General features: G+C 37.5%; 1 protein-coding gene across 2 annotated transcripts; it reads left to right on the forward strand.

Annotated features, from left to right (window-relative positions):
* On the forward strand, positions 1-23,906 carry POLB (DNA polymerase beta). 2 transcript variants are annotated; one of them, XM_061177241.1, is made up of 14 exons: positions 1-187; positions 512-569; positions 2,859-2,925; positions 4,184-4,258; positions 4,877-4,935; positions 6,367-6,416; positions 8,598-8,649; positions 10,228-10,282; positions 10,380-10,452; positions 11,597-11,667; positions 12,258-12,344; positions 21,975-22,039; positions 22,536-22,675; positions 23,673-23,906. In XM_061177241.1, the coding sequence occupies exons 1-14, from the start codon at positions 127-129 to the stop codon at positions 23,765-23,767; spliced, it is 1,008 nt and encodes a 335-aa protein (XP_061033224.1). In that variant the 5' UTR covers positions 1-126; the 3' UTR covers positions 23,768-23,906. The 2 variants fall into 2 exon arrangements, with proteins under 2 accessions (XP_061033224.1, XP_061033225.1); XM_061177242.1 differs by having other exon boundaries at positions 151-187; positions 512-591.
* The last annotated feature ends 290 nt before the right edge of the window (positions 23,907-24,196 follow it).

Consider the following 24,196-nt stretch of genomic DNA (forward strand, 5'->3'; position numbering starts at 1 on the left):
AGTCGCTCTGGTTTCGCCGCGTTGGGTTGGTCCTGCGTCCTCTTCAGGTCCCAGCCCCTCCCGAAAGCTGGGCGAGGGGACCATCCCTGGCTGTGAGCTCTCTGCGGTCCTTGGGTGCAGGCCACCATGAGCAAACGGAAGGCGCCGCAGGAGACGCTCAACGGGGGCATCACCGACATGCTCACAGGTTAGCCCGGCCCGGCGCTGCTGCCTTTCTCCTCTCCTCCCTCCCCGCTGCTTTCCCTTCCTTCTCTCGCGTCCCGACAGCCCAAGGATGGGGTTGGCCCCTCGCAGCCCGGAGTCCTCCGTGCGGATCTTCCTCCGGCGCCGGTGGCAGATTGTCAGTCCTGCTGGGGACCCTTGAGTCACGCTTGGGCTGCACTTGGCCTGGCCGGTGTACAAGCGGGGTTCCCTGTCCCTTAAGAGGTCGTTACGCCCCCTTCCAGGAAACTCAGTTCTCGTTTGTTTACTCGTGGTTCTTGTTCACCCGAGCCTCTTGTTGCCTTTTCAGAACTCGCAAACTTTGAGAAGAACGTGAACCAGGCTATCCACAAGTACAATGCCTACAGGTGGGACGGGGCGGCATTCTCTGTTAGTATGCGTTCTCGGATGTGTGGCAATTAACAGGGCTGAGGGTCCAGCGGATATTAGGACCGTCTGTAGGAGGAGAAAAAAAGCAAGAACTGAGGGTATTGACTCTGGTGGCACTTTACTGCGATATTTCTGGGAGAATTTGGGCAGAGTTCTGTAGGATCAGTTTTGATTAGTTGCCAATTCTGATTGAAAATAGGCTAATACGTATTTTTCCCATCATCGAACGTGAATTACTGACAATGCAGTTTGATTTTAAGTCATAATGAAAGATAGTGGGTGAGGTCTGTGCTGTGAGATAGATGTGGTTCAGGGGACTCTTTCCATCTGGTTGGTGTGTGGCTGATCTGTCACCTTTTGGATCTCATCCTTGTCCATTTCACCAGGGCCGTTATCCTAGCCGTTAATGCCATATCCGCCTGCTTCCGCCCCTTTAATCTGTAAACATGTCCAAGTCCCTCAGCTCTTAAGAGCAAAAACAAAGCAGTCTTCTTCACCTCCCTCTGCCCTCTAGCTAGCACCTTTCTCTTTCCTCCACTTTACAGTTAACCTTGAATAATCTGTATTCCTTGCCTGGATTTCCTCATCCCCAGTCATTCTTTATCTCATTGCAGTGTAATTTCCATCCTGCCATTCCTCTGAAAAGGTTCTCACCCATATCTCATCTTACTGGGCTCTCAGTGGCATTCATCTTGACTCCCATGATGGCACAACCTTCTGTCCTTTCTCCTCTTCTATCTTACCTTTTAATGTTGGTAGTTCCCCGAGGTCTGCCCTTAGCCCTCTTTTCTCACTTTTATACCTTCCTTGGCAATCTTACCATTCTTGGCTTTGAATACCAGTCAGTGACTCCAGATCTGTGTTCACTGGGCTTTTCTCCAGATTTTCAAGCCTATGTTACCTTTGTCTCTACCCTTTCAAAACTAAACTCAACTCCCATCTTTCCTTCTCACTCACCATAACTAAAAACTGATTACACTCCCTTTCTTTACCTCCTGTGAATTCCTCTGTAAAATATTTTTACTGTTGTCCACACATTTGATGATCTCAAAATCAGAGAGAGATTCAACCCCGTATTCTACTTGAGTCTCAGGAGGCTTCAGAGAGGAGGTGTTTAGTCTTCAAGGAGATAAGGGAGAGGAGGAACAATCTAGAGAAAGGAAACAAAATGAGCCAAGGCACTGAGACATGGAGGGGTATTGCATTTTCTAGGAAGTCAGTAATTCAGTTTGCATAAGGGGTATAGTCTGAGTGGGCCATAAGTCTGGAAAAGCAGGTGATGCCCTACCACCCCTGCAGGCTCCTCCCCACCCCCCAGTCCCCATATACGTTTCTCTTGATGTGACCAAAGTATTCTCTTGAATTAAATATTTCCTCTTTACCTTGATAAAACCCCAAAGCATCTGCATACAAAAGGCCTTTCCTGATTTAATTCTTCTTCCCTTTCAGGCTTTGTGCCATAGTGCCAATTATGTGGAACTGCTTGTCTTTGCTGAAACAGTTTCCTCCACAAATTGCCCTCAACCTGCCTTTCCAGACTCATCATCAGTAACATGCTAATACAGAAGTCGAAATCCAAATCTGAAGGTTATATGTGCTAGAACAGAGTGAAAAACTAAGGCTTCAAAGACTATCCAAAAACTACATTTAGCATTGAAATTATAGACAGGATACCATCAGTGAGCTCCCAGGGTGGACCCAATCTGTCACCAGACTTCTGAGCTAGGTATGTGTGGAGATGGCAAGGTACAGGTCACTGCTTTATGTGGAACCGAAATGAGAGCAATGAAAAAAGAGAACTGGTACAAGGACATAGGGGAATACAGTTTTAAGCCATGAATTTAAAAATAACCATCCATAAGCCAGTTTGGTATGTAGTTGAATACTTCTAGGTGACACATTTTTTATGAAAAGAGAGTTATGAACAATTTCTAAAAACTAGCTATTAAAAAAAAAGGCTCAATGATATTTTCCACTTAATCCCAGAAAGGAAAGGCTACTGGTTTCCTGAATCTCCCTAGTTTTACATATACGGTTAAAACTGTGTTATTCTCAAATGCGAGGGTTTTCAGGATACTTTTACAAGTTAGAGATGCAGGTGGTCTGTCAGCTCATTGAGTTTTAAATTTTTACACGGATGTGGAAAATAAGTTATCTTGGTGAAAGTTTAAGCTGCATATTTGTATGTATATTCCAGTTTAAGAAAAATTAATACTTTGCTGGCTTTCTAATTGGTTTTCCTTTTTTTTTCTTCTTTTTACTTGTAGAAAAGCAGCATCTGTGATAGCAAAGTACCCACACAAAATAAAGAGTGGAGCAGAAGCTAAGAAACTGGTAAGTTTAGGGAGCAAGTTGATCGAAGAGCTCACACATGTACCGATCTGATGGGTTCCCACAAAATGAAATTTGCCTCCGAAGCTGCCTTGACCCACACGGGCAGATTTCACTGCTTTCTTGGAATAATATTAATGCTATTTCAAGCATACTTTTTCAAGCTTGGAGTGTTTTTATTGGGGGAGGGGGTGGATTTAAACTTTTTTTTAACCTACGTAATTACAGTTTTCTTTCTCTACTTTGCCATATATATGTGTTCTCATTCTCACACTGCATCTCAGCTTGAGTGTTAGTCCTCAAGGAGAGTGTGCTAACAGAGTGGTACTAGCATGTCTGCTCGCTAGCTGTTCCTTCTGGTCCCCAGGTATAGGAACTTATGTGACTCAGTGTTCCCAAGGAGATCTTACCTACTAATAAGCACATGAGTAAGCCCCTTTGCATATTGTGGCATTTAGCCCTGTTTTCTGGAATTTCCATGAAGCCCTGTATGCTAATAGTGTCACTCTAGGGTGGGACTTGGCATTCTCTGTTCTAACACATCCCTCAGGTGATGCAGGTGTATGTAAAAGCCTGAGAACTTCTGTTCTAGAGGAAGTCCACGACAGCATTGTTATAATTTCAGAAATTGGAAAACATCTAAATGTTCTCCTGTAGGGTATTTTTAAAGTAAATTATGATACATTCATACAATAATACACTATGCGGTTATTAAAGATGTTGTAGTTTATTTATCAATATAGAAATTTGTTCATGATGCATTTTTAAGTTAAAGCACTTTACAAAGCAGTATGATTCTATTTTTGTAAGAAAAAAGTAGGCGTATGTATACACACACACACGTATATATACACGCACGTAACTTTGTATATATATATGAGCAAAAAAGAAATCAGTATATAGCAGATGTTAAGTGGCAAGGTTACAGGTTATTTTAATTTTCAGGGTGATGAAATTAACAAGTGATTCTAATATTTTTCTTTATGCAAATTTATATTTTCTAATTTTTCAACAAAAGTTGATTTTGAAAAAGCAAAGTCATTTAGAATTGTCTTATTAGGGCTCCTGTTTTGCCAATCATTTAAACATTTTGTCTTTGGGAGAATATATTTTTACTGGTGCTCAATTTTCTGTGTCCTTTGTTTGAAAACTGGTCATGTGATGATCATTGTTTTTTCATTTCTCATTTTTTCCTTTATCTTTTAGTGATTTGGTAAGCATAATATTTATGTGACTTTTATATTTTTTATTTTCTATGTAGCCTGGAGTAGGAACAAAAATTGCTGAAAAGATTGATGAGTTTTTAGCTACTGGAAAATTGCGTAAACTGGAAAAGGTAAAATGCTAACTTATTTGTTTGTTTATAGTGTCTGCCTTTATGGCAGCTATCACATAGCACCATTGCAGGTTGGGTGATGTCATCCACCCTCTGTTAGATTCAGTGAGAAAAGGAAGGAGCAGTTTATGGCTTTGTAAGTGTCCTATATTTTAAATTTTGAATATTGTTCTTATAAACTGTTCACTTATTTTATGTTGCATTTAAGAGACTATTAGCATCTGTGATAGAATTACTTCTTTATTTTCAGTACCATTTAGAAGGGAGATTATAAACTTTGACTAAATGATTGTTATCTTTTAGAATTTCTATGCTTAAACACTCGCAAGCATTTTTATGGTTTTATTTCACCCTGATGATAGTCATTATATCACTTCTGGTCTTTTTATGAATAAGCCTTTTAAAAGTATTGGATAAATTAGAGAAGAGCCATCTTCATCTGCTTTCTTAACTCACCTGTAACCACTGGGGTTTTACATGAATCCTTCTGCATGGGTTATCCGGGCAGTGTAAATGGCTCTTCAAGTCTCTTAGCAGCCTAGTGTATTTCTAATAAGATCATTTGAGTCCTCAAAGCATTCCTAAATCATTGTTAGACTTTTTTTTTTTTCCTTAAAGATTCGGCAGGATGATACAAGTTCATCCATCAATTTCCTGACTCGAGTTAGTGGCATTGGGTAAGAATTATTTTTTAAGCAGACACAGTAGTAGGGTGGTTTAATTTTTTTATGTCAGCCAAACTAAAGTACATGCTGCTTCTCTTCAAAGCCTGTACCTTTCCACCTCTGCGCCTTTGCCCATGCAGTTCACTCACCCATATTTTACATGTCTCAGGCTGGTTCTTCAGAAGCTGCCGCGACTTTAAAAGCCCCATTCAAGGCACATGAATCCAGTTTGAGTCCCCAGCCAGAAATAATCTCTCCTTCCTCTAAGCTCCATTAGCACTTGCTCTGTGGACTTATTATCACTCCCTCCAAATTGTGGCTCTTTTGCCTCTCTGAGCATGGTATTTATCTTAAACATTTAAGCTTTTTCTGTAGTACCTGGCATATGAGCTTGGAACAAGCACTCAAGTATTTCCTAATGAAGGCATCTCTATCTTAAATTTGAGCCAGCAGAGGCTTCTTTGACACTGGAGAGAGTAAAGGTTAACACTGAAATATTAGGGCTGCAGTGCTTTACTTAACTCTCATCTTGATGGAATGAGGCCATTCTTTTAGGTATATGATGATTGTTCCTTAATGGCAACCATTTGATGAATGTTATTTTAAAATATATTAAATTCCTAAAACTAGTATACTGAAAAGGAGCATGACTCCTTGGGGACCCAAGACAATTATAAAATGTTAATATTTGTTTTAGAGAGAGTCTGTTACATTATTCTCATTTTCCAGGCAAGAAAACTGAATGCAGAAAGTGAGATAGCTGTGGCAGGGCCAGAATCAGAACCTAGGTCTCCCGGCTCCCAATTCAGATCTATTATTTCTATGCACATTGCCTTCCTAATATGAATATCAGTTTCTGTACTACACAGTTTCTGTACCAAGGCTTTTTGTCATTAAAATCTCAGTTTAAATATCATCTGAGAGGCCTTCCCTCACCACCCAATCTAAAGAAGACCCAGCCACTCTGTCATATTACCCTATTTTAATTCATCTACCAGATATTTTTCTTTGTTTATATATCTGTTTATTGTCTCTCTCTAACCACTGGAATGTAAACAGGTAAGACCAGAGCCCTTATTTGTCTTATTCCTGCTGTATTTTCAGCACCTAGAAGAATATCTGACACATAATAGGCCCTCATTATATCTCATTTGAATGAATGATTTTCAAGTGCCTGTATGTCTGGTATATGAATAATGTACATGGGCATTATGCCACCTAGCTGCTTGGATGTCTTTTTCATATCTAAATTTATGACTGTCTTCCTAGATTAAGGCTTCAATAATTTGAACATTACCAAAGTAACCACACAATAGTTTAGCAGGTGTTATTTTTAGCTCAACAGTAGCTTTTATGTTTGACAAGAGGAGACATAACTGGTTATTTGTTACAAGGATCCTGAGTTTCGCTTGATACTGAGATAATGCTCTTCTTTCTTTGTAGTCCGTCTGCTGCAAGAAAGTTTGTAGATGAAGGAATTAAGACATTAGAAGGTGAGTCTGTACAGTAGGTCACTAATTTCAGGTCAGATATAGTCCTGAAGGACCATGCTCTAACAAACTGGAATTTGAAAAACCCTTTCTCAATTAGTAGAAACAAATGGTAAGATTTTCTTTTTTAACTCTACAGTAGAGAACAGATATAAGGTATAGTTTATATTCCCATTTTAAACATGTTTTGGTCTATAATTTAGAAAAAAATCAAGAAGAACAAGAAGTGGCTTCTTGGTTTAAAGGCAATGATTCACTTGTAGATTTTTAGACAATTTTTAAATTGCTTTTGTTTCCGTAAAGTCCTATACATTCAGCCTAAAAGCCAACTTATGTATATTGAGAAAAATTCTGTTAAGAGGCTTGCAATGCTTATTAAAGGGATTTTTGCTTTCAAAGAAGTGATAAAAATAAAAGTCGAGTAATTATAAAACATTTTCCTTAAACCTAATATAGCAATCTTTTAAATATAATTTATCTCTTCATGCTTTCAAGGGTGTATACTATATGGATTCATTACAGCACATCTGTGGCACTTGGGGATTAATATTTGTGAGCTCAACTATTTATAAGCAACCCAGATGGTTAGGTGGACAGATTTTGGAGACTGACCTGGGTTTGAATCCAGTCTCCACCCCTTTATTAAAATAGATGACTGTGATGCTTCAGTCTCTCAGCTACAAAATGGTATTATAATATCTCTCGCATATGATTTAATGCAATAATGTATGTAAAAGACTTAGCAGAGTGCTTGGTACCTAGTAAGTACTTAAAAATAGTAACTGACTCTTAAAAGGCATGATTAATTAGTAATATTATTAACTTAAGAATTTGTGTGAGTCACATAGCTAGAGAATGAATTGTTCTATATATGCATCTCAGAGAGGGTTTGTGCTTTTCTGCTTGTGGCATATATAATTTACCTGAGTGAAATATTGGTTAAAGAGGTCAAGAGTTTGTTTCTCAAAGGTATTCCGTTGCATCCCTTGGGAGTGTCAAGGATCTACTGTGGTGGTTTTACATTATTTCACCATTCACAGATATGTAATGTAATAGCTGTCGATATCCCTCTCTCCGTATACAACAAACTCAATATTTCTGTGGCATTTTCGTTCATATACCTTAGTGTTTTCTGTGTGCACACAATTATGAGAAATATTACATGCTTATTTTTAATAATAAAGGTGCTTATTTTCCTCCATTTTATGTCTCCAGAGAGAATTTATGTTTGTGAATATAAGGGTGACCGTAGGAATTGCTTTTGAACCATACTTGTCTTGCCGTTTCTTTAACAAGGCTCACTCCCGTGCCTGTACCCACTAAAGGACCACCCAGATGGAACTCGGTCACTTTCAATTTAAGATGTTACAGTTTTCTTGATTAAAAAAATGATAATACTACCTCTCCTTTCAATGGGATTTTTACCATAGTGCCTGCACAAATCGGTGCTCGATAAATATTAATCCAGTGAAGGAGCGAATGAACAAACGAGCAGTATGAATGAACTTCTCCTGCTGCTATTAACTGTAAATTAAGCAATATAGGTTCTTAGAAGGCTGCTTTTTGCTATACTCAGTGACGTTTGGTATGATCCTGGTATGTTTTATCTACTGTTCTATGTAACTATAATTGAAATTTTTTTTTTTTTTAAAAAGAATTTCACTTTTATTTATTTATTTTTGGCTGTGCTGGATCTTCGTTTCTGTGCGAGGGCTTTCTCTAGTTGCGGCAAGCGGGGGCCACTCTTCATCGCGGTGCGCGGGCCTCTCACTATCGCGGCCTCTGTTGTTGCGGAGCACAGGCTCCAGACGCACAGGCTCAGTAGTTGTGGCTCACGGGCCCAGTTGCTCCGCGGCATGTGGGATCTACCCAGACCAGGACTCGAACCCGTGTGCCCTGCATTGGCAGGCAGATTCTCAACCACTGCGCCACCAGGGAAGCCCTATAATTGAAATTTTGATTCAGTAAATAAAAATGATTATGCAGTCAGTGTTGGGTTTTACTATTGACTTGAAGAATCACTTTTATCTAGTTCTTAATATCTGAAAGTTTTTTTCATTTTCTTTTCAAAGTCATTTCAGTGTGTTTTCCAGGTGGTTCTTTGAAAAAAAGGATACTGAATTTAGCATTTTTTTTAAAAAAATGTTTAAATCAGCATCTCAACTTTATTTATCTTCTATACAGATCTCAGAAAAAATGAAGATAAATTGAACCATCATCAGCGAATTGGGCTAAAGTAAGATAGCAAATTTTCTTTTGACACTTGAAATGTAAAAGTAAAATTTTTTATAGCCATTCTTCCATACACCATAAGTCTTCAGACTTAGCTAAACACAGCCATTTTACTATTCAGAAATGCTAAGATTTGTTGCAGACTCCTGTAGAGAATAAGCCTGTATTCACACGTGTTTTTTTACTGCCCTCTAGTTTGTTTGCTTGTTTTGAGTATATCCCACATTCCCTTGACTTTAGCTGGGAACTTCCCCTTAAAATACATAGAACTGAGGGCCTCAGTCAGTCAGGGTGTTTATTTCATGCTTACATTGTAGAAAGCACTGCCTCTGAGGTTAGGATATAAACAGGTTCAGTGTAGCTCTTAAGAAGTTTAGAGTCTACCTGAGAAGACGGGACATGACCATGAAACACTAAATTTTTTTAAAAAGGGAAAGGAAAAAAAACCCACACACCTAAATACCAGAATAGGAATAACTAGTAGACGTGTCGTCTGTCAGCATGGGTAATTACTTTGTCAAGTGCAAGATACAGACCCCCCCTTCTGACTGATTATTTACAGCACATAGTGTAAACGCATAAGCATGTATCTCCTCTGGTCTTAGGTTGTCTTTTTGGCCATTCAGTCCTAATAACCTTCTGAACTTCCCTGTTGATGCCTTACCACAATATTTTAAAACTTACACTGCCTTTCCAAAACTGAACCAGTAAAAGATCAGGATGGTGTAGTTCTCACTCTCCTTGCATTTACATAGTAAATGGAGATCTTCTGAAGAACTTGCTTGTTGTGAGAATTGGTTTTGAACAGGCACTTTATCATTCTTAGATGTTATTTAATACTAAGATAATATTTTTAATAGCCTTATTGAAATATCATTTCATATACCATGTAATTCACCCACTTAAAAGTGTGCAATTCAGTGGTTCTTTATATTCACAGAGTTGTGCAACCGTGACTGTAGTCAATTTTAGAACATTTTTGTTATCCCCAAAAAAGCCCAAACCCATTAGCCATCACTCCTCATTTCTTCCCAACTGCCCTTCCCTCCCCCAGCCCCTGGCAACCACTATTCTACTTTCTGTCTCTATAGATTTGTCTATTCTGGATATTTCATGTAAATGAAATCATAATATATGGTCTTTTGTGACTGACTTCTTTCACTTAGCATAATGTTGTCTCGGTTCATCCATATTGTAGGATAATATTTTAAAATACAAGTATTTTTCAGGATTTAAGAGCAATAAACTGTAATCCCTGGATTTGCCAGTAGGGAGCAGTCTAATTTGGAACCGTATTAACTTAAATATATTTATTTACTCTTGGTATGTGAATGTGAAGTTTATTTAAAATAAGTTTGGATGGAATATCTGGAATATCACAAAGCATGACACTTAAGGATTTTGATCCAAGTTAAGGAATAAACCTCTCCCCACCCCCCCAATTTTACTCTTGTCGTAATGAATTTTAGTCTTGAGGTTTGAAAGATCTGCTTGTATAAGGACACTTGATAAGGTAGGCAGTTTAATTTCTAAGATTCAAATTTCACAAAAAATCTTTTGTCTACTTATTCTGTCTTTATAGATATTTTGAGGACTTTGAGAAAAGAATTCCTCGTGAAGAGATGTTACAAATGCAAGTAAGAATGTGCTGAATTGTATTCTTTGATTAGGATTGAGAATGTCAATTGGTGAAAAGCCATTTTTAGAATACTGACTTAATTTTTCTTATATTAGGATATTGTACTAAGTGAAGTTGAAAAAGTGGATTCTGAATACATTGCTACAGTCTGTGGCAGTTTCAGAAGAGGTAACATACTTCCTAAGCTTAGGTTATTCATGCCTTGATGTTAAAATTGCCCAGTGTATATGAAAAACATGGATTAAAAAGATGTAATTTATGTTACTTTATAGATTTACTAAGATCTAGTAGTATTAGCTAAATTTATTTGTTTATAAATGGGAATATAAATTAGAGGAAATTCATCCTGATTTTATTATAGGATGGGTTTTTTTGATGACTAGTTCTAATAAAATTATTATAAAATAATTTTAGGTATATTAAATATTAATTGTGGTTATCTGGCTAGATGCTAGTGAAGCCATGAGTAGTTTTTTTGTTTGTTGTTTTACTTTATTTAATTTTCTAAGTTTTCTGTAATGGATCTAAGTTTAATGTCTCAGAGACATCAGTTCAGAACCAATTCTCAAAACAACCAGGTTCTTCAGAAGATCTTGATTTACTATGTGAATGTGAACAAAGTGAGAACCACACAATCCTGGTCTCTTACTGGCTCAAAATTTTGGAAGGGTAACCTAAATTTTAAAATATTATCTTAAAAAATTGAAATAGAACTTTATTTAAAACCTTGAAATAGATGTCTGACTGAATCTCTGGCCACCTCTGAAGTTTTGCTTAGGAAGTGGTAATAGGCTATCAGAAATTCTCTGGGTAGCTGCTATAAGAATCTAGCATTCTTATCTATGATGCCGTAATAGTCATTGTTACCAGTACTCATTAAGTGAATTCATTCAGAAGAATTGAAATGAATTTTCTGATTAACCTTTGCAGAGTTAGAGCATATTGTTTAATTTGAGATGTTTAAATATTTAGTGTTCATAGATATATTTTAAAGGTATATTTAAATGTTATTTTTATTCATTATTGAGTAGTTACTTAGGTACATTTTTAATAATATTTAACCAATTGTATGCAACATATATCTAACATCAATTACTGTTGTTATCCCAGATTCTGCTGTTTACATCAGTATACCTGATAGTTGGACAGAAAATTGAACTCTTTTAACTAATTCTGAATATGAAGCACAGTGAAATAGAAAGTTAGGCTGTGAGAAGTAAGACTCTTCTATGTGTGTCATCACCTTGGTTCTGTGTTCGCCTAGTTGGTAAATTTACAAGGAGAATTCCATACACATTTTTTGCTGTCATAGGTGCAGAGTCCAGCGGCGACATGGATGTTCTTCTGACCCATCCAAGCTTTACCTCTGAGTCAACCAAACAGGTGCCTCAGAATTTATAAGCAAGTGTGGTCGGTCTTACACAGCAGTGAATATCATTTTCTAAATGGTAGTTGGATATTTTCAGAATGAGTTTTTGTTCTTATCTTTCTGAAAGTCAGTTGAAGTGTTTTGTACTGACTGAATTCGTTGAGAGGCAAAGTAAGTTGTTGGAAGGGATACACGTTGTTTGTCCACAAAGAATTGGCAGGACAGTCTAACATTTGAAAGAGATGAAATTTAATAAAATACTTCCAGAATTATTTATTGTCTATCAAGAAACTTAACCTCTGTTAGAAGACCCATGAAGGCAAAATGCTTTTGATTTTGGAATATATACCTTTTAAAGATGAAGCAGGTAACTTTTTGTTTAATGAAACAGATAAAGACAAATGATGTCTATTTGGGGGTATCATGATATTGGTGAAAAGTGGTGGTTTCATTTGATAAGATGAATTTCTGTTAGAAAAAGTACTCAGAACATAGGAAAACTAGGCATTTCTGCATAGAGCATCAGAAAACTCATTTTAAAAATGCTCTCTTGCTGTAACAGAGTAATTGCTTTTTTTCTTATTCCCTAATTATGATTCTGTAGCCAAAGCTGTTACATCGTGTTGTGGAGCAGTTACAAAAGGTCCATTTTATTACAGACACTCTGTCAAAAGGGGAAACAAAGTTCATGGTAAGTACTCGCTTGAGTTAACACATTTAAAAAAAAACTGTGGAGACTGTCCAGTAACCATTCTGAGTGTGACCTCACTGTAGCTTAGTGTCACGGTCAGTAAATAGGACATCCTAGACCTTAGAGGAGATATATTCTCTAATCTGAGAATATTTTAGTAAAGAGGTTTTTTTTGTTGTTTTTGTTTTTAATTTATTTGGTTGCATCAGGTCTTAGTTGCTGCAGGCGGGCTCCTTAGTTGCAGCTCAAGGGCTCCTTAGTTGTGGCATGCGAACTCTTTGTTGCAGCATGCATGTGGGATCTAGTTCCCGGACCAGGGATCGAACCCTGCATTGGGAGCGTGGAGTCTTAACCACTGTGCTGTTAGGGAAGTCCCAGTAAAGAGTTTTGTTCTAAATTCCCCACTTGTAAATAATCTGTGCCATTGGAATAGGTAATTGGCATAATCTGCTATTTTTAAAATATCCATAATGACTTTGATACATTATATTTTTTCCCTAAAATAGCAAATACTCTTTGACTCAGAATATATTAATAAGTGAGATTAGAATTGTCTGAGGAGTATTAATCTATTATAAGACCAAAGAAAGAAGGCATCAGGGTACGTGATAGAAAGTCCAGGGGAAGAACCATGCTGTGTGAAATGATAAGTAGGGGGCTCGTAGAGGGGGCACCTGTGGAGTCGTCCCAGTGAAACCCATTGTGATGGACCGTCAAAGTCCTGTGTTCTTCCTAGGGGATTAAGACTTGAGGATTCAAGATGAATAGCAAATGGATTAAAAACATTAATAAATGGTCCTGTATAAAAACTGAAGGCAAACAGAAATCTAGGGCTAATGTAATAAAGGCTTACATTTATCTGCTGCTCACTTAAATACAGCATTTGGGTGCTCTTTTCTCCATGCCCCCCTTTTCCTAAGTCATGTGACTGAAAGGAAAGAGACTATGCTTTTGGAGCATGGACATGCTAAAATTAGCAAGAGTCTCACTGTGTAGATTTGACAGTCTTAGCCAAAAGTAGAAGATGGTTGAGATGGATAATTGAATTACCATGTCATTTAGAAAATGGAACGGTGGTTGCCAGGACATGGGCGGGGCAGCGGGGAGATGGGGAGTGAATGTTTATGGGGACAGAATGTCAGTTGGGGAAGATGAAAAAGTTCTGAAGATGGATGGTGGTGATGGTTGCACGACAATGTGAATGCACTTAATGCCAGTGAACTGCACACTTAAAAAGGGTTAAAGTGGTATATTTTATGTTATGTGTATTTAATCATATATGCAAAAAAACATGTCGTTTGATTCAGCATGGTGATTTTAATGGGCTATGAAAGTATATTGCCTAAGTTGTCACACTTTATCAATATTTTCAAAAGAACTTTGGGAAAGGTAAAAATAAAAATTCTAGTCAGTTTTTGGGAATCACATTTATGATCTGTTCTCCCTAGTCTGTCAGGATGTGAGCTCTTACTCTATGCCCAAAAATATATGCACACATGAGATATTAATAAAAATAGGATTTGTATATGCCATATAAACATCCTTTTCAATTTAGATTGACTTTAAATCACTCAAAATGAATGTGCATAAATCTTACATTTAAAGAACATTCAATCAGATAAAATTCTAAAAATCATGTGCTAGACAAGTTGGGTTGTTTTTTTCAAATAGTAGGAAAGTGTCCTGGTACTCCACTGGGGACCCCTTCTGGCCTGACTCTCTTCCTTCAATAGTCATCTCTGTGAAAGCACTGGACTCTCTCTGGGGGAAGTGCAGCAGCTGTTTTCAGAGTTAGCCACCGGGAAGGTGTTTACACAATAAAAAAGCAGAAGCATTTTTTTACAGTCTGAACAGTATTCTTCTGTGCCCAAAGAGATCCCGAGGAAAGACCTACAGAGGCTGTAGTAATCCAGCTAGCAAGAATACAAGGAAAAATTACAAGCTGGTGGGCTGGGTGTAACCTGCAAAGGAAGGTGGGTAGCCAAGTATATGAACATAAAGAGTTGCTGACATAGTAGAATTGGGTTATCCTAGTAGCTGCTCAAAGAAGAGAAGTCCTTTGTCTAGGAAGGTCAGAGGCAGCCAAATCCCAGGGATGCTGCAGAGTCGGCCGGTTCAGACCTCACAGTACATGTGGTATGTGAAAGACTAGGACCATTCACCCATCCTAGGATACGGGCTGGAGTTGTGGAAATCTTGGCTCTATCTTGCCTTCCGTTCTCTCGGTCATACCTGGCAGCACATGTACAAGTATTGCCAGAAAGGGAATCCTCCAAACCTATTTCCAGAAGAAAACAGGTTAAAAAATAAGAAAGCAGGCTTTTTGTTTGTTTTTAAAGTATAGAAGACTTAGACCACAGTAAGAGACTAAGGCCTTTATGTTGTGACATAGGAATCCATCTTAGTGGATGGTCTGTATATAAAGTTTGTATACTGCACATGTAGTTCATGTATTTACTGAAGCTTAGAAAATGCCATGTTTGAGCCTGCTGTTTTGACATTTATAATTAGTATTTGTTAGGATGAGAAGCACTCCAGGTCAACTTTCAAATCATTTTATTTTGGAGGCAATAAGAAGTGATTTGTATCTTGTTGCAAAGACGGTGGGTGTTGGTATGTTGCATCGTAGGAAAGTAGATTTGGATACAGAGGCTTTAAGATCTTTTGGCTCCATTACCAATTTGTTGTGTGACATTGACAAGTTGCTTTACTTCTCTAAGGCCTTCATTTTCTTATTTATAAAATGATATCCTTGCCCTCTGTCAAAGGACTGTTATGCAGATCAGATTAAGTAATATATGTGGAAACGTTGAAGGGTTTGTACAAATATCTTTTGAAATACTGAATCTTCAAAGAGTTGTGCAGTGTTTTACTAGTATAACACATAATAATAATATAAAAAATAATATATTTCTATTTGGAAATAGATCAGTTGGAGGAAGGTAGTAACCTGGAAAGAATTAAATTGGGGAACAGAAAAAGGGATAGAAAGAGAGAAGATGGTGCTATGAAAGAACAAAGTGGGGAGAATGAGTGTCAGTAGGAAAGAGAAGGTGTATTCAGTCAATTCACCAAATACATACTTAGCATCTACTACATTCTAGGCTCTGCTCTGGGAGCGTGGGATAGATCAGTGAATTTAAGTAGAACTATTATTTGAGGGCATGGGAAGGGACTGCTACTTAACAATGAACATATTAAGTAGGTAAAACGTTAGGTTAAGATAATAAGTATTATTTTTTGAAAAGAAAGGGAGTGCAGGAGACGGTATTAAAGGGGACGGCCTTATTGAGAAGATGAGACCTGGGGAAAGACTTGAAGTAAGGAAGTTGGGCAGGCAGGTCTCTGCGGGGAGAGAGAGGCAGGCAGGAGTCAGGGCAGTGACCCTGAGCGCATGAACATGAGCAGAGATCACCAAAGGAGTTAAGATCTCTAGGTTTCTGAAAGGAAATTGGCTGCAAAATGAATTCAGCTTATGAAGTGGAATAAACTCCACTCCATATCGATCCACTTGATTTCAGAACATCTTGTTGCACTGACTAAATAGTTTTAAAGATATGACCATCTGTGTGTTTTTTTTTTTTAAACATCTTTATTGAAGTATAATTGCTTTACAATGGTGTGTTAGTTTCTGCTTTATAACAAAGTGAATCAGTTATACATATACATATGTTCCCATATCTCTTCCCTCTTGCATCTCCCTCCCTCCCACCCTCCCTATCCCACCCCTCTAGGTGGTCACAAAGCACCGAGCTGATCTCCCTGTGCTATGCGGCTGCTTCCCACTAGCTATCTATTTTACATTTGGTAGTATATATATGTCCATGCCACTCTCTCACCCTGTCACATCTCACCTCTCCCCCTCCCCATATCCTCAAGTCCATTCTCTAGTAGGTCTGTGTCTTTATTCCCGTCTTGCCACTAGGTTCTTCATAACCTTTTTTTTTTTCCTTAGATTCCATATATATGTGTTGGCATACTGTATTTGTTTTTCTCTTTCTGACTTACTTCACTCTGTATGACAGACTCTAACTCCATCCACCTCATTACAAATACCTCCATTTCATTTCTTTTTATGGCTGAGTAATATTCCATTGTATATATGTGCCACATCTTCTTTATCCATTCATCCGATGATGGACACTTAGGTTGCTTCCATGTCCTGGCTATTGTAAATAGTGCTGCAATGAACATTTTGGTACATGACTCTTTTTGAATTATGGTTTTCTCAGGGTATATGCCCAGTAGTGGAGTTGCTGGGTCGTATGGCAGTTCTATTTTTAGTTTTCTAAGGAACCTCCATACTGTTCTCCATAGTGGCTGTATCAATTTACATTCCCACCAACAGTGCAAGAGTGTTCCCTTTCCTCCACACCCTCTCCAGCATTTATTGTTTCTAGATTTTTTGATGATGGCCATTCTGACTGGTGTGAGATGATATCTCATTGTAGTTTTGATTTGCATTTCTCTAACGATTAATGATGTTGAGCATTCTTTCATGTGTCTGTTGGCAATCTGTATAACTTCTTTGGAGAAATGTCTATTTAGGTCTTCTGCCCATTTTTGGATTGGGTTGTTTATTTTTTTGTTATTGAGCTGCATGAGCTGCTTGTAAATCTTGGAGATTAATCCATTGTCAGTTGCTTCATTTGCAAATATTTTCTCCCATTCTGAGGGTTGTCTTTTGGTCTTGTTTATGGTTTCCTTTGCTGTGCAAAAGCTTTTAAGTTTCATTAGGTCCCATTTGTTTATTTGTGTTTTTATTTCCATTTCTCTAGGAGCTGGGTCAGAAAGGATCTTGCTGTGATTTATGTCATAGAGTGTTCTGCCTATGTTTTCCTCTAAGAGTTTGATAGTGTCTGGCCTTACACTTAGGTCTTTAATCCATTTTGAGTTTATTTTTGTGTATGGTGTCAGGGAGTGTTCTAATTTCATACTTTCACATGTACCTGTCCAATTTTCCCAGCACCACTTATTGAAGAGGCTGTCTTTTCTCCACTGTATATGCTTGCCTCCTTTATCAAAGATAAGGTGACCATATGTGCGTGGGTTTATCTCTGGGCTTTCTATCCTGTTCCATTGATCTATATTTCTGTTTTTGTGCCAGTACCAAACTGTCTTGATTACTGTAGCTTTGTAATATAGTCTGAAGTCAGGGAGCCTGATTCCTCCAGCTCCATTTTTTGTTCTCAAGATTGCTTTGGCTATTCGGGGTCTTTTGTGTTTCCATACAAATTGTGAAATTTTTTGTTCTAGTTCTGTGAAAAATGCCAGTGGTAGTTTGATAGGGATTGCATTGAATCTGTAGATTGCTTTGGGTAGCAGAGTCATTTTCACAATGTTGATTCTTCCAATCCAAGAACATGGTATATCTCTCCATCTATTTGTATCATCTTTAATTTCTTTCATCAGTGTCCTATAATTTTCTGCATACAGGTCTTTTGTCTCCTTAGGTAGGTTTATTCCTAGATATTTTATTCTTTTTGTTGCAATGGTAAACGGGAGTGTTTTCTTAATTTCACTTTCAGATTTTTCATCATTAGTATATAGTGATGCAAGAGATTTCTGTGCATTAATTTTGTATCCTGCTACTTTCCCAAATTCATTGATTAGCTCTAGTAGTTTTCTGGTAGCATCTTTAGAATTCTCTATGTATAGTATCATGTCATCTGCAAACAGTGACAGCTTTACTTCTTTTCCGATTTGGATTCCTTTTATTTCTTTTTCTTCTCTGATTGCTGTGGCTAACACGTCCAAAACTATGTTGAATAATAATGGTGAGAGTTGGCAACCTTGTCTTGTTCCTGATCTTAGTGGAAATGGTTTCAGTTTTTCACCATTGAGAACGATGTTGGCTGTGGGTTTGTCATATATGGCCTTTATTATGTTGAGGAAAGTTCCCTCTATGCCTACTTTCTGCAGGGCTTTTATCATAAATGGGTGTTGAATTTTGTCGAAAGCTTTCTCTGCATCTATTGAGATGATCATATGGTTTTTCTCCTTCAATTTGTTAATATGATGTATCACGTTGATTGATTTGCGTATATTGAAGAATCCTTGCATTCCTGGAATAAACCCCACTTGATCATGGTGTATAATCCTTTTAATGTGCTGTTGGATTCTGTTTGCTAGTATTTTGTTGAGGATTTTTGCATCTATGTTCATCAGTGATATTGGCCTGTAGTTTTCTTTCTTTGTGACATCTTTGTCTGGTTTTGGTATCAGGGTGATGGAGGCCTTGTAGAATGAGTTTGGGAGTGTTCCTCCCTCTGCAATATTTTGGAAGAGTTTGAGAAGGATAGGTGTTAGCTCTTCTCTAAATGTTTGATAGAATTCGCCTGTGAAGCCATCTGGTCCTGGGCTTTTGTTTGTTGGAAGAATTTTAATCACAGTTTCAATTTCAGTGCTTGTGATTGGTCTGTTCATATTTTCTATTTCTTCCTGGTTCAGTCTCGGCAGGTTGTGCATTTCTAAGAATCTGTCCATTTCTTCCAGGTTGTCCATTTTATTGGCATAGAGTTGCTTGTAGTAATCTCTCATGATCGTTTGTATTTCTGCAGTGTCAGTGGTTACTTCTCCTTTTTCATTTCTAATTCTATTGATTTGAGTCTTCTCCCTTTTTCTCTTGATGAGTCTGGCTAATGGTTTATCAATTTTGTTTATCTTCTCAAAGAACCAGCTTTTAGTTTCATTGATTTTTGCTATTGTTTCCTTCATTTATTTCTGATCTGATCTTTATGATTTCTTTCCTTCTGCTAGCTTTGGGGTTTTTTTGTTCTTCTTTCTCTAATTGCTTTAGGTGCAAGGTTAGGTTGTTTATTCGAGATGTTTCCTGTTTCTTGATGTAGGCTTGTATTGCTATAAACTTCCCTCTTAGAACTGCTTTTGCTGCATCCCATAGGTTTTGGGTCGTCGTGTCTCCATTGTCATTTGTTTCTAGGTATTTTTTGATTTCCCCTTTGATTTCTTCAGTGATCACTTCGTTATTAAGTAGTGTATTGTGTAACCTCCATGTGTTTGTATTTTTTACAGATCTTTTCCTGTAATTGATATCTAGTCTCATAGCGTTGTGGTCGGAAAAGATACTTGATATGATTTCAATTTTCTTAAATTTACCAAGGCTTGATTTGTGACCCAAGATATGATCTATCCTGGAGAATGTTCCATGAGCACTTGAGAAAAATGTGTATTCTGTTGTTTTTGGGTGGAATGTCCTATAAATATCAATTAAGTCCATCTTGTTTAATGTATTATTTAAAGCTTGTGTTTCCTTATTTATTTTCATTTTGGATGATCTGTCCATTGGTGAAAGTGGGGTGTTAAAGTCCCCTACTATGATTGTGTTACTGTCGATTTCCCCTTTTATGGCTGTTAGTATTTGCCTTATGTATTGAGGTGCTCCTATGTTGGGTGCATAAATATTTACAATTGTTATACCTTCCTCTTGGATCGATCCCTTGATCATTATATAGTGTCCTTCTTTGTCTCTTGTAATAGTCTTTATTTTAAAGTCTATTTTGTCTGATATGAGAATTGCTACTCCAGCCTTCTTTTGATTTCCATTAGCATGGAATATCTTTTTCCATCCCCTCACTTTCAGTCTGTATGTGTCTCTAGGTCTGAAGTGGGTCTCTTGTAGACAGCATATATATGGGTCTTGTTTTTGTATCCATTCAGCCAGTCTGTGTCTTTTGGTGGGAGCATTTAATCCATTTACATTTTAGGTAATTATCGATATGTATGTTCCTATTCCCATTTTCTTAAATGTTTTGGGTTTGTTATTGTAGGTGTTTTCCTTCTCTTGTGTTTCTTGCCTAGAGAAGTTCCTTTAGCATTTGTTGTAAAGCTGGTTTGGTGGTGCTGAACTCTCTCAGCTTTTGCTTGTCTGTAAAGGTTTTAATTTCTCCATCAAATCTGAATGAGATCCTTGCTGGGTAGAGTAACCTTGGTTGTAGGTTTTTCTCCTTCATCACTTTAAGTATATCCTGCCACTCCCTTCCATCTGTGTGTTTTTTAAGTTATCTTCAAAACATCAATTCTCTTAAACTAATAGTAATCAAAGCTTAGGAAAGCCAGGTTATTCCAGATCTTCTTGTAAACTCAGGGTCTTTAGTTAATTGAGCTATTCTTCCTGTGCATATAATAACATTTGGAAGAAAAACCAATTTCCTCTGCATTTAGATGCATTTTTACTTTATATATGGTGAGTACCACTCAAATTTTAGCATTTCGTGCAGGTTTGACCTCGGAGGATGATTTTCTGTGAAATATCTACAGCGAGGATTCACAGGACAGTAGAAGATACCTTGGCTACACTGGGGAAATGAAAGAGGCTCTATTTCAGACAGTCAGCATGAAGCTACCTAACTGAAATGCCAGGCAAAACTAATCCACTCAATCGAATAAAGAATTTACAGTAATTCAGAGAAATTCTTTAACATTAGCACTTCAGAAAAAGTGTAGGAAATAAAATTAGCCTTGAGGAAAGGAACAAAGCCATTAGATGAAATCCTATTACTGATGTGACAAACAGAAAGATCATTGCCTGTGGGTTCAAACATCCAGATCTGCAAGGTAATGCCTCATGGTAATTCCATTTGAAGGTTGAGTTGGAACTTGTTAGTGCCTAAGAAGGTAGGTTTCATATTTGAAGATAAACAGGTTTCATTAATCTCTCAGGAATAGGAGTTGCTAAAGAAAATACCCATTTTAGATTTTAGATTTTGATTTTTCTGTGTTGCTGAGTGAAAAGTATGTCTTTTAGTGACGTGTGTACCAACTCGACTGCTCTTTAGGACCAGAAGCCTTGTGTCACTTGTGTAGTTTTCTTAGAATGTGGCATTTGAAGCTTTAGATTTGAAATTCGGTGATGTTTGTATTTCTTTTCACATATTTATGCGTAGCCGCCCAGTCCGTAAACTTTCCCCATTTTCCTGGAAAAGGAAAAGATAACAAAACAGACCTTGATAATTGTTGTTTATAAACTGCAGAAGTATTAAAAAAGAAAACTGCAGAAGTATAATGAAAACTCACCTGTAGAGAAGGAAGAAAACGATCCTCTAATTTTCTTATCTTTTAAATTTTTCTTAATTTTCCTCTCTCTGTCTTTTCTAACTTCTGGGAGATTTCCTCAATTTCAAGTTCTTCTACTTCTGTCATATTTTAAATTTTGATTTAAATCTTTTCCTTGAGTTTTCTTTTTCTGTAGAATTCTGTCCTTATTTCATGGATAAAAATCTGTGATCTGAGAATATTACTGATAGCTTTTGTGTTTGTTTTCTTCTCCCTGAGTAATCATTGTTTCTTCCAAGTTGCTTTTTTCTGTTTGTTTTGGTCTCTGTCTTTCACACTTTCCTTGATTATCTTATTGTTTAGAGTCACACAAAAGCCAGACCCTCATAACCGGAACCTTGCCTGCTGTTTCATGTGGTTCTTTAGTTATCATGAAGCACAATAGGAATGCAGGGATAATATATAGTACATAGAAAAGCTACTAAGTTACAAGCGCTCACAGTTCTAAAACTGCCTCCATTTAAAGCAAAAATAACTTCACAGTTAACAATATTTGATTAGAATTAAGCCTTAAGTTTAAAAAAATCTTTAAACATTATTTTTAAATATACATTTTAGGGTGTTTGCCAGCTTCCCAGTAAAAATGATGAAAAGGAATATCCACACAGGAGAATTGATATCAGGTATTACTCAAAATTTGTTGCTGACCTATTAACTTTTCCCTTCTTTTCCCCTTTTCCCCCTCCCTCTGTATGTCTTGGAATTTGCATAAATGTCTAAGACCCCTTTTCACTCCAAAGTGCCATATGTCCCTGCAATAGACAATGTTTAGCCTGAAAGTATGTAAAGAATAATGACTGTCTACAGAATCTACTTTATTATCTCTAGGTTCACCATGGTGCCTTCTACAGCTCAAAGTAGATCCTGCCTGGGGAGAGTTGGTTGTAACAAGTGATACTGCTTTGCATTTGTCCACACCTCTTGCAGAGCATAGTTTACAGAAACCTCAACTAACTGCAAGGTTGAGGTCATTTGAATGAATGGTCTACCTAATGATGGTGTCCTCTTCAGTTATTGGACCACACAGACTTGTTTTGTGCCTTAATGATTTTAAGAGTCCTATTTTTGCTAAATTGGAAATATGTAGTAAAAGATTGGTGAATTGTTTATTGTTTGTAGGTTGATACCCAAGGATCAGTATTACTGTGGTGTCCTCTATTTCACTGGGAGTGATATTTTCAATAAGAATATGAGAGCTCATGCTGTAGAAAAAGGCTTCACAATCAATGAATACACAATCCGTCCCTTGGGAGTCACTGGTGAGTATTTTTGTCTGCATTAGAGATAATCCCAGTCATCTGGATATTTTGGTTTAGCAATTTTGGTTTTTCTAAAAAGCCTTTAAGTAACCGTGCCAGTTAATTGCAGTTTCTTTGGTATTGTTAGTCCCTCAGGCAACAAAAAAAGCTTTAATCCATAGGTGCTCCCAGGCCCTCAGTTGAAGGCCCATGATGACAAGATTCATTTATTTCCAGCTCTATTAAAATGGATTAAATTCTTTTTACCTCTGATGGTCAGTAAATAATCTTATTGATCTAAAGTGTTTTTGTTTTCTTAAATGTATCTCCAAGACTTCCAAAGAACCCAGGTATTATTGCTTTTAGTGCCAGGCCAAACTTGGTAGCTTTGGCCCCAAGCTTTTAAAGTTTAAAGAGTAAGAATTGCTTAATCTCTGTTTTATAGATGTTGTTAACATTTCACAGTATACTGTGTGGTTTACTATTCTCTACTAGGAAAATGAAGATTTTGTCTTTTTGTCCTAAAAGTGTTTTTCCTCCCTGGTAGACGAGGGCTGGTTTGTTCTCACATGTCAATGTGTATACAAACCATGTGAGAACCTCGTTAAATGCAGATTTTAATTCAGTGGCTTCTGCGTTGCCGGTAAGCTGCCAGGTGGTGTCAGTACTGCTAGTCCGGGGACCGTATTTTCAGTGGCAAAGGAACTCACTAGAGTATTTTCTCTAATACGGTGGAGATCCAGCAGACTGAAAAATCATGGATTAGGGCCACTTCAGATGGCCAGAGTTGGGATACTGAGGTTCTTTGTGTAGCGCCGGTAATATGTGTGGCAAAGCACAGACACAAGGTCATGGGGGAGGGGGAGGGCAGTCAATATCTTTTTTTTTTTTTTTTTTTGAGTGGCTTGGGGACTATTTTATTTTTCCTCTGAAAGTGAGTCCTGTATAGCTCTCAGTCCTGAATCCTCTAAACTCCAGAACTGGTTCATGAGGAAGGTTCTGTTCTCCCTCCTTGCAGGAGTTGCTGGAGAGCCGCTGCCCGTGGATAGTGAGAAGGACATCTTTGACTACATCCAGTGGAAATACCGAGAACCCAAGGATCGAAGTGAATGAGGCCCATCCTCCCCGGCACAGCCCAATAGGTCTTAATTTATTTCTTAACCTTTGCTACGTTAAGGGTCTGTGGTGTTTTTAAATAATTGTTTCTTCATGCTGTAGCTTGCATTAGTCAATAAAACCTCTTGTACTATTATCAGATGATCTTGTGCTTATTTTATTAGCAAATATGTTTAAATTTATATATTCTGTTCATGATCACACTTTACTAAGGGTCAGTGGAGAGGATTAAGAGATGATAACAAATCTTAAATGGGAATTTTTGTTTTCTCATTTTCTGCCCTTATGCTATAAACCACATTACCTCATTACCTTTCCTCCTATTTACTGATTGTAAATTAGTCAGTTAGGCAAGGCTTTGGAAGAGGGTTCAATCTTTTTTAGAGACTTTTTTCTTTGCTTGGCCCATATGCGATTTTGTAACAT

The sequence above is a fragment of the Eubalaena glacialis genome, chromosome 20 (genome assembly GCF_028564815.1).
Source record: "Eubalaena glacialis isolate mEubGla1 chromosome 20, mEubGla1.1.hap2.+ XY, whole genome shotgun sequence".
In the NCBI taxonomy this organism is placed as follows: Eukaryota; Metazoa; Chordata; class Mammalia; order Artiodactyla; family Balaenidae; genus Eubalaena; species Eubalaena glacialis.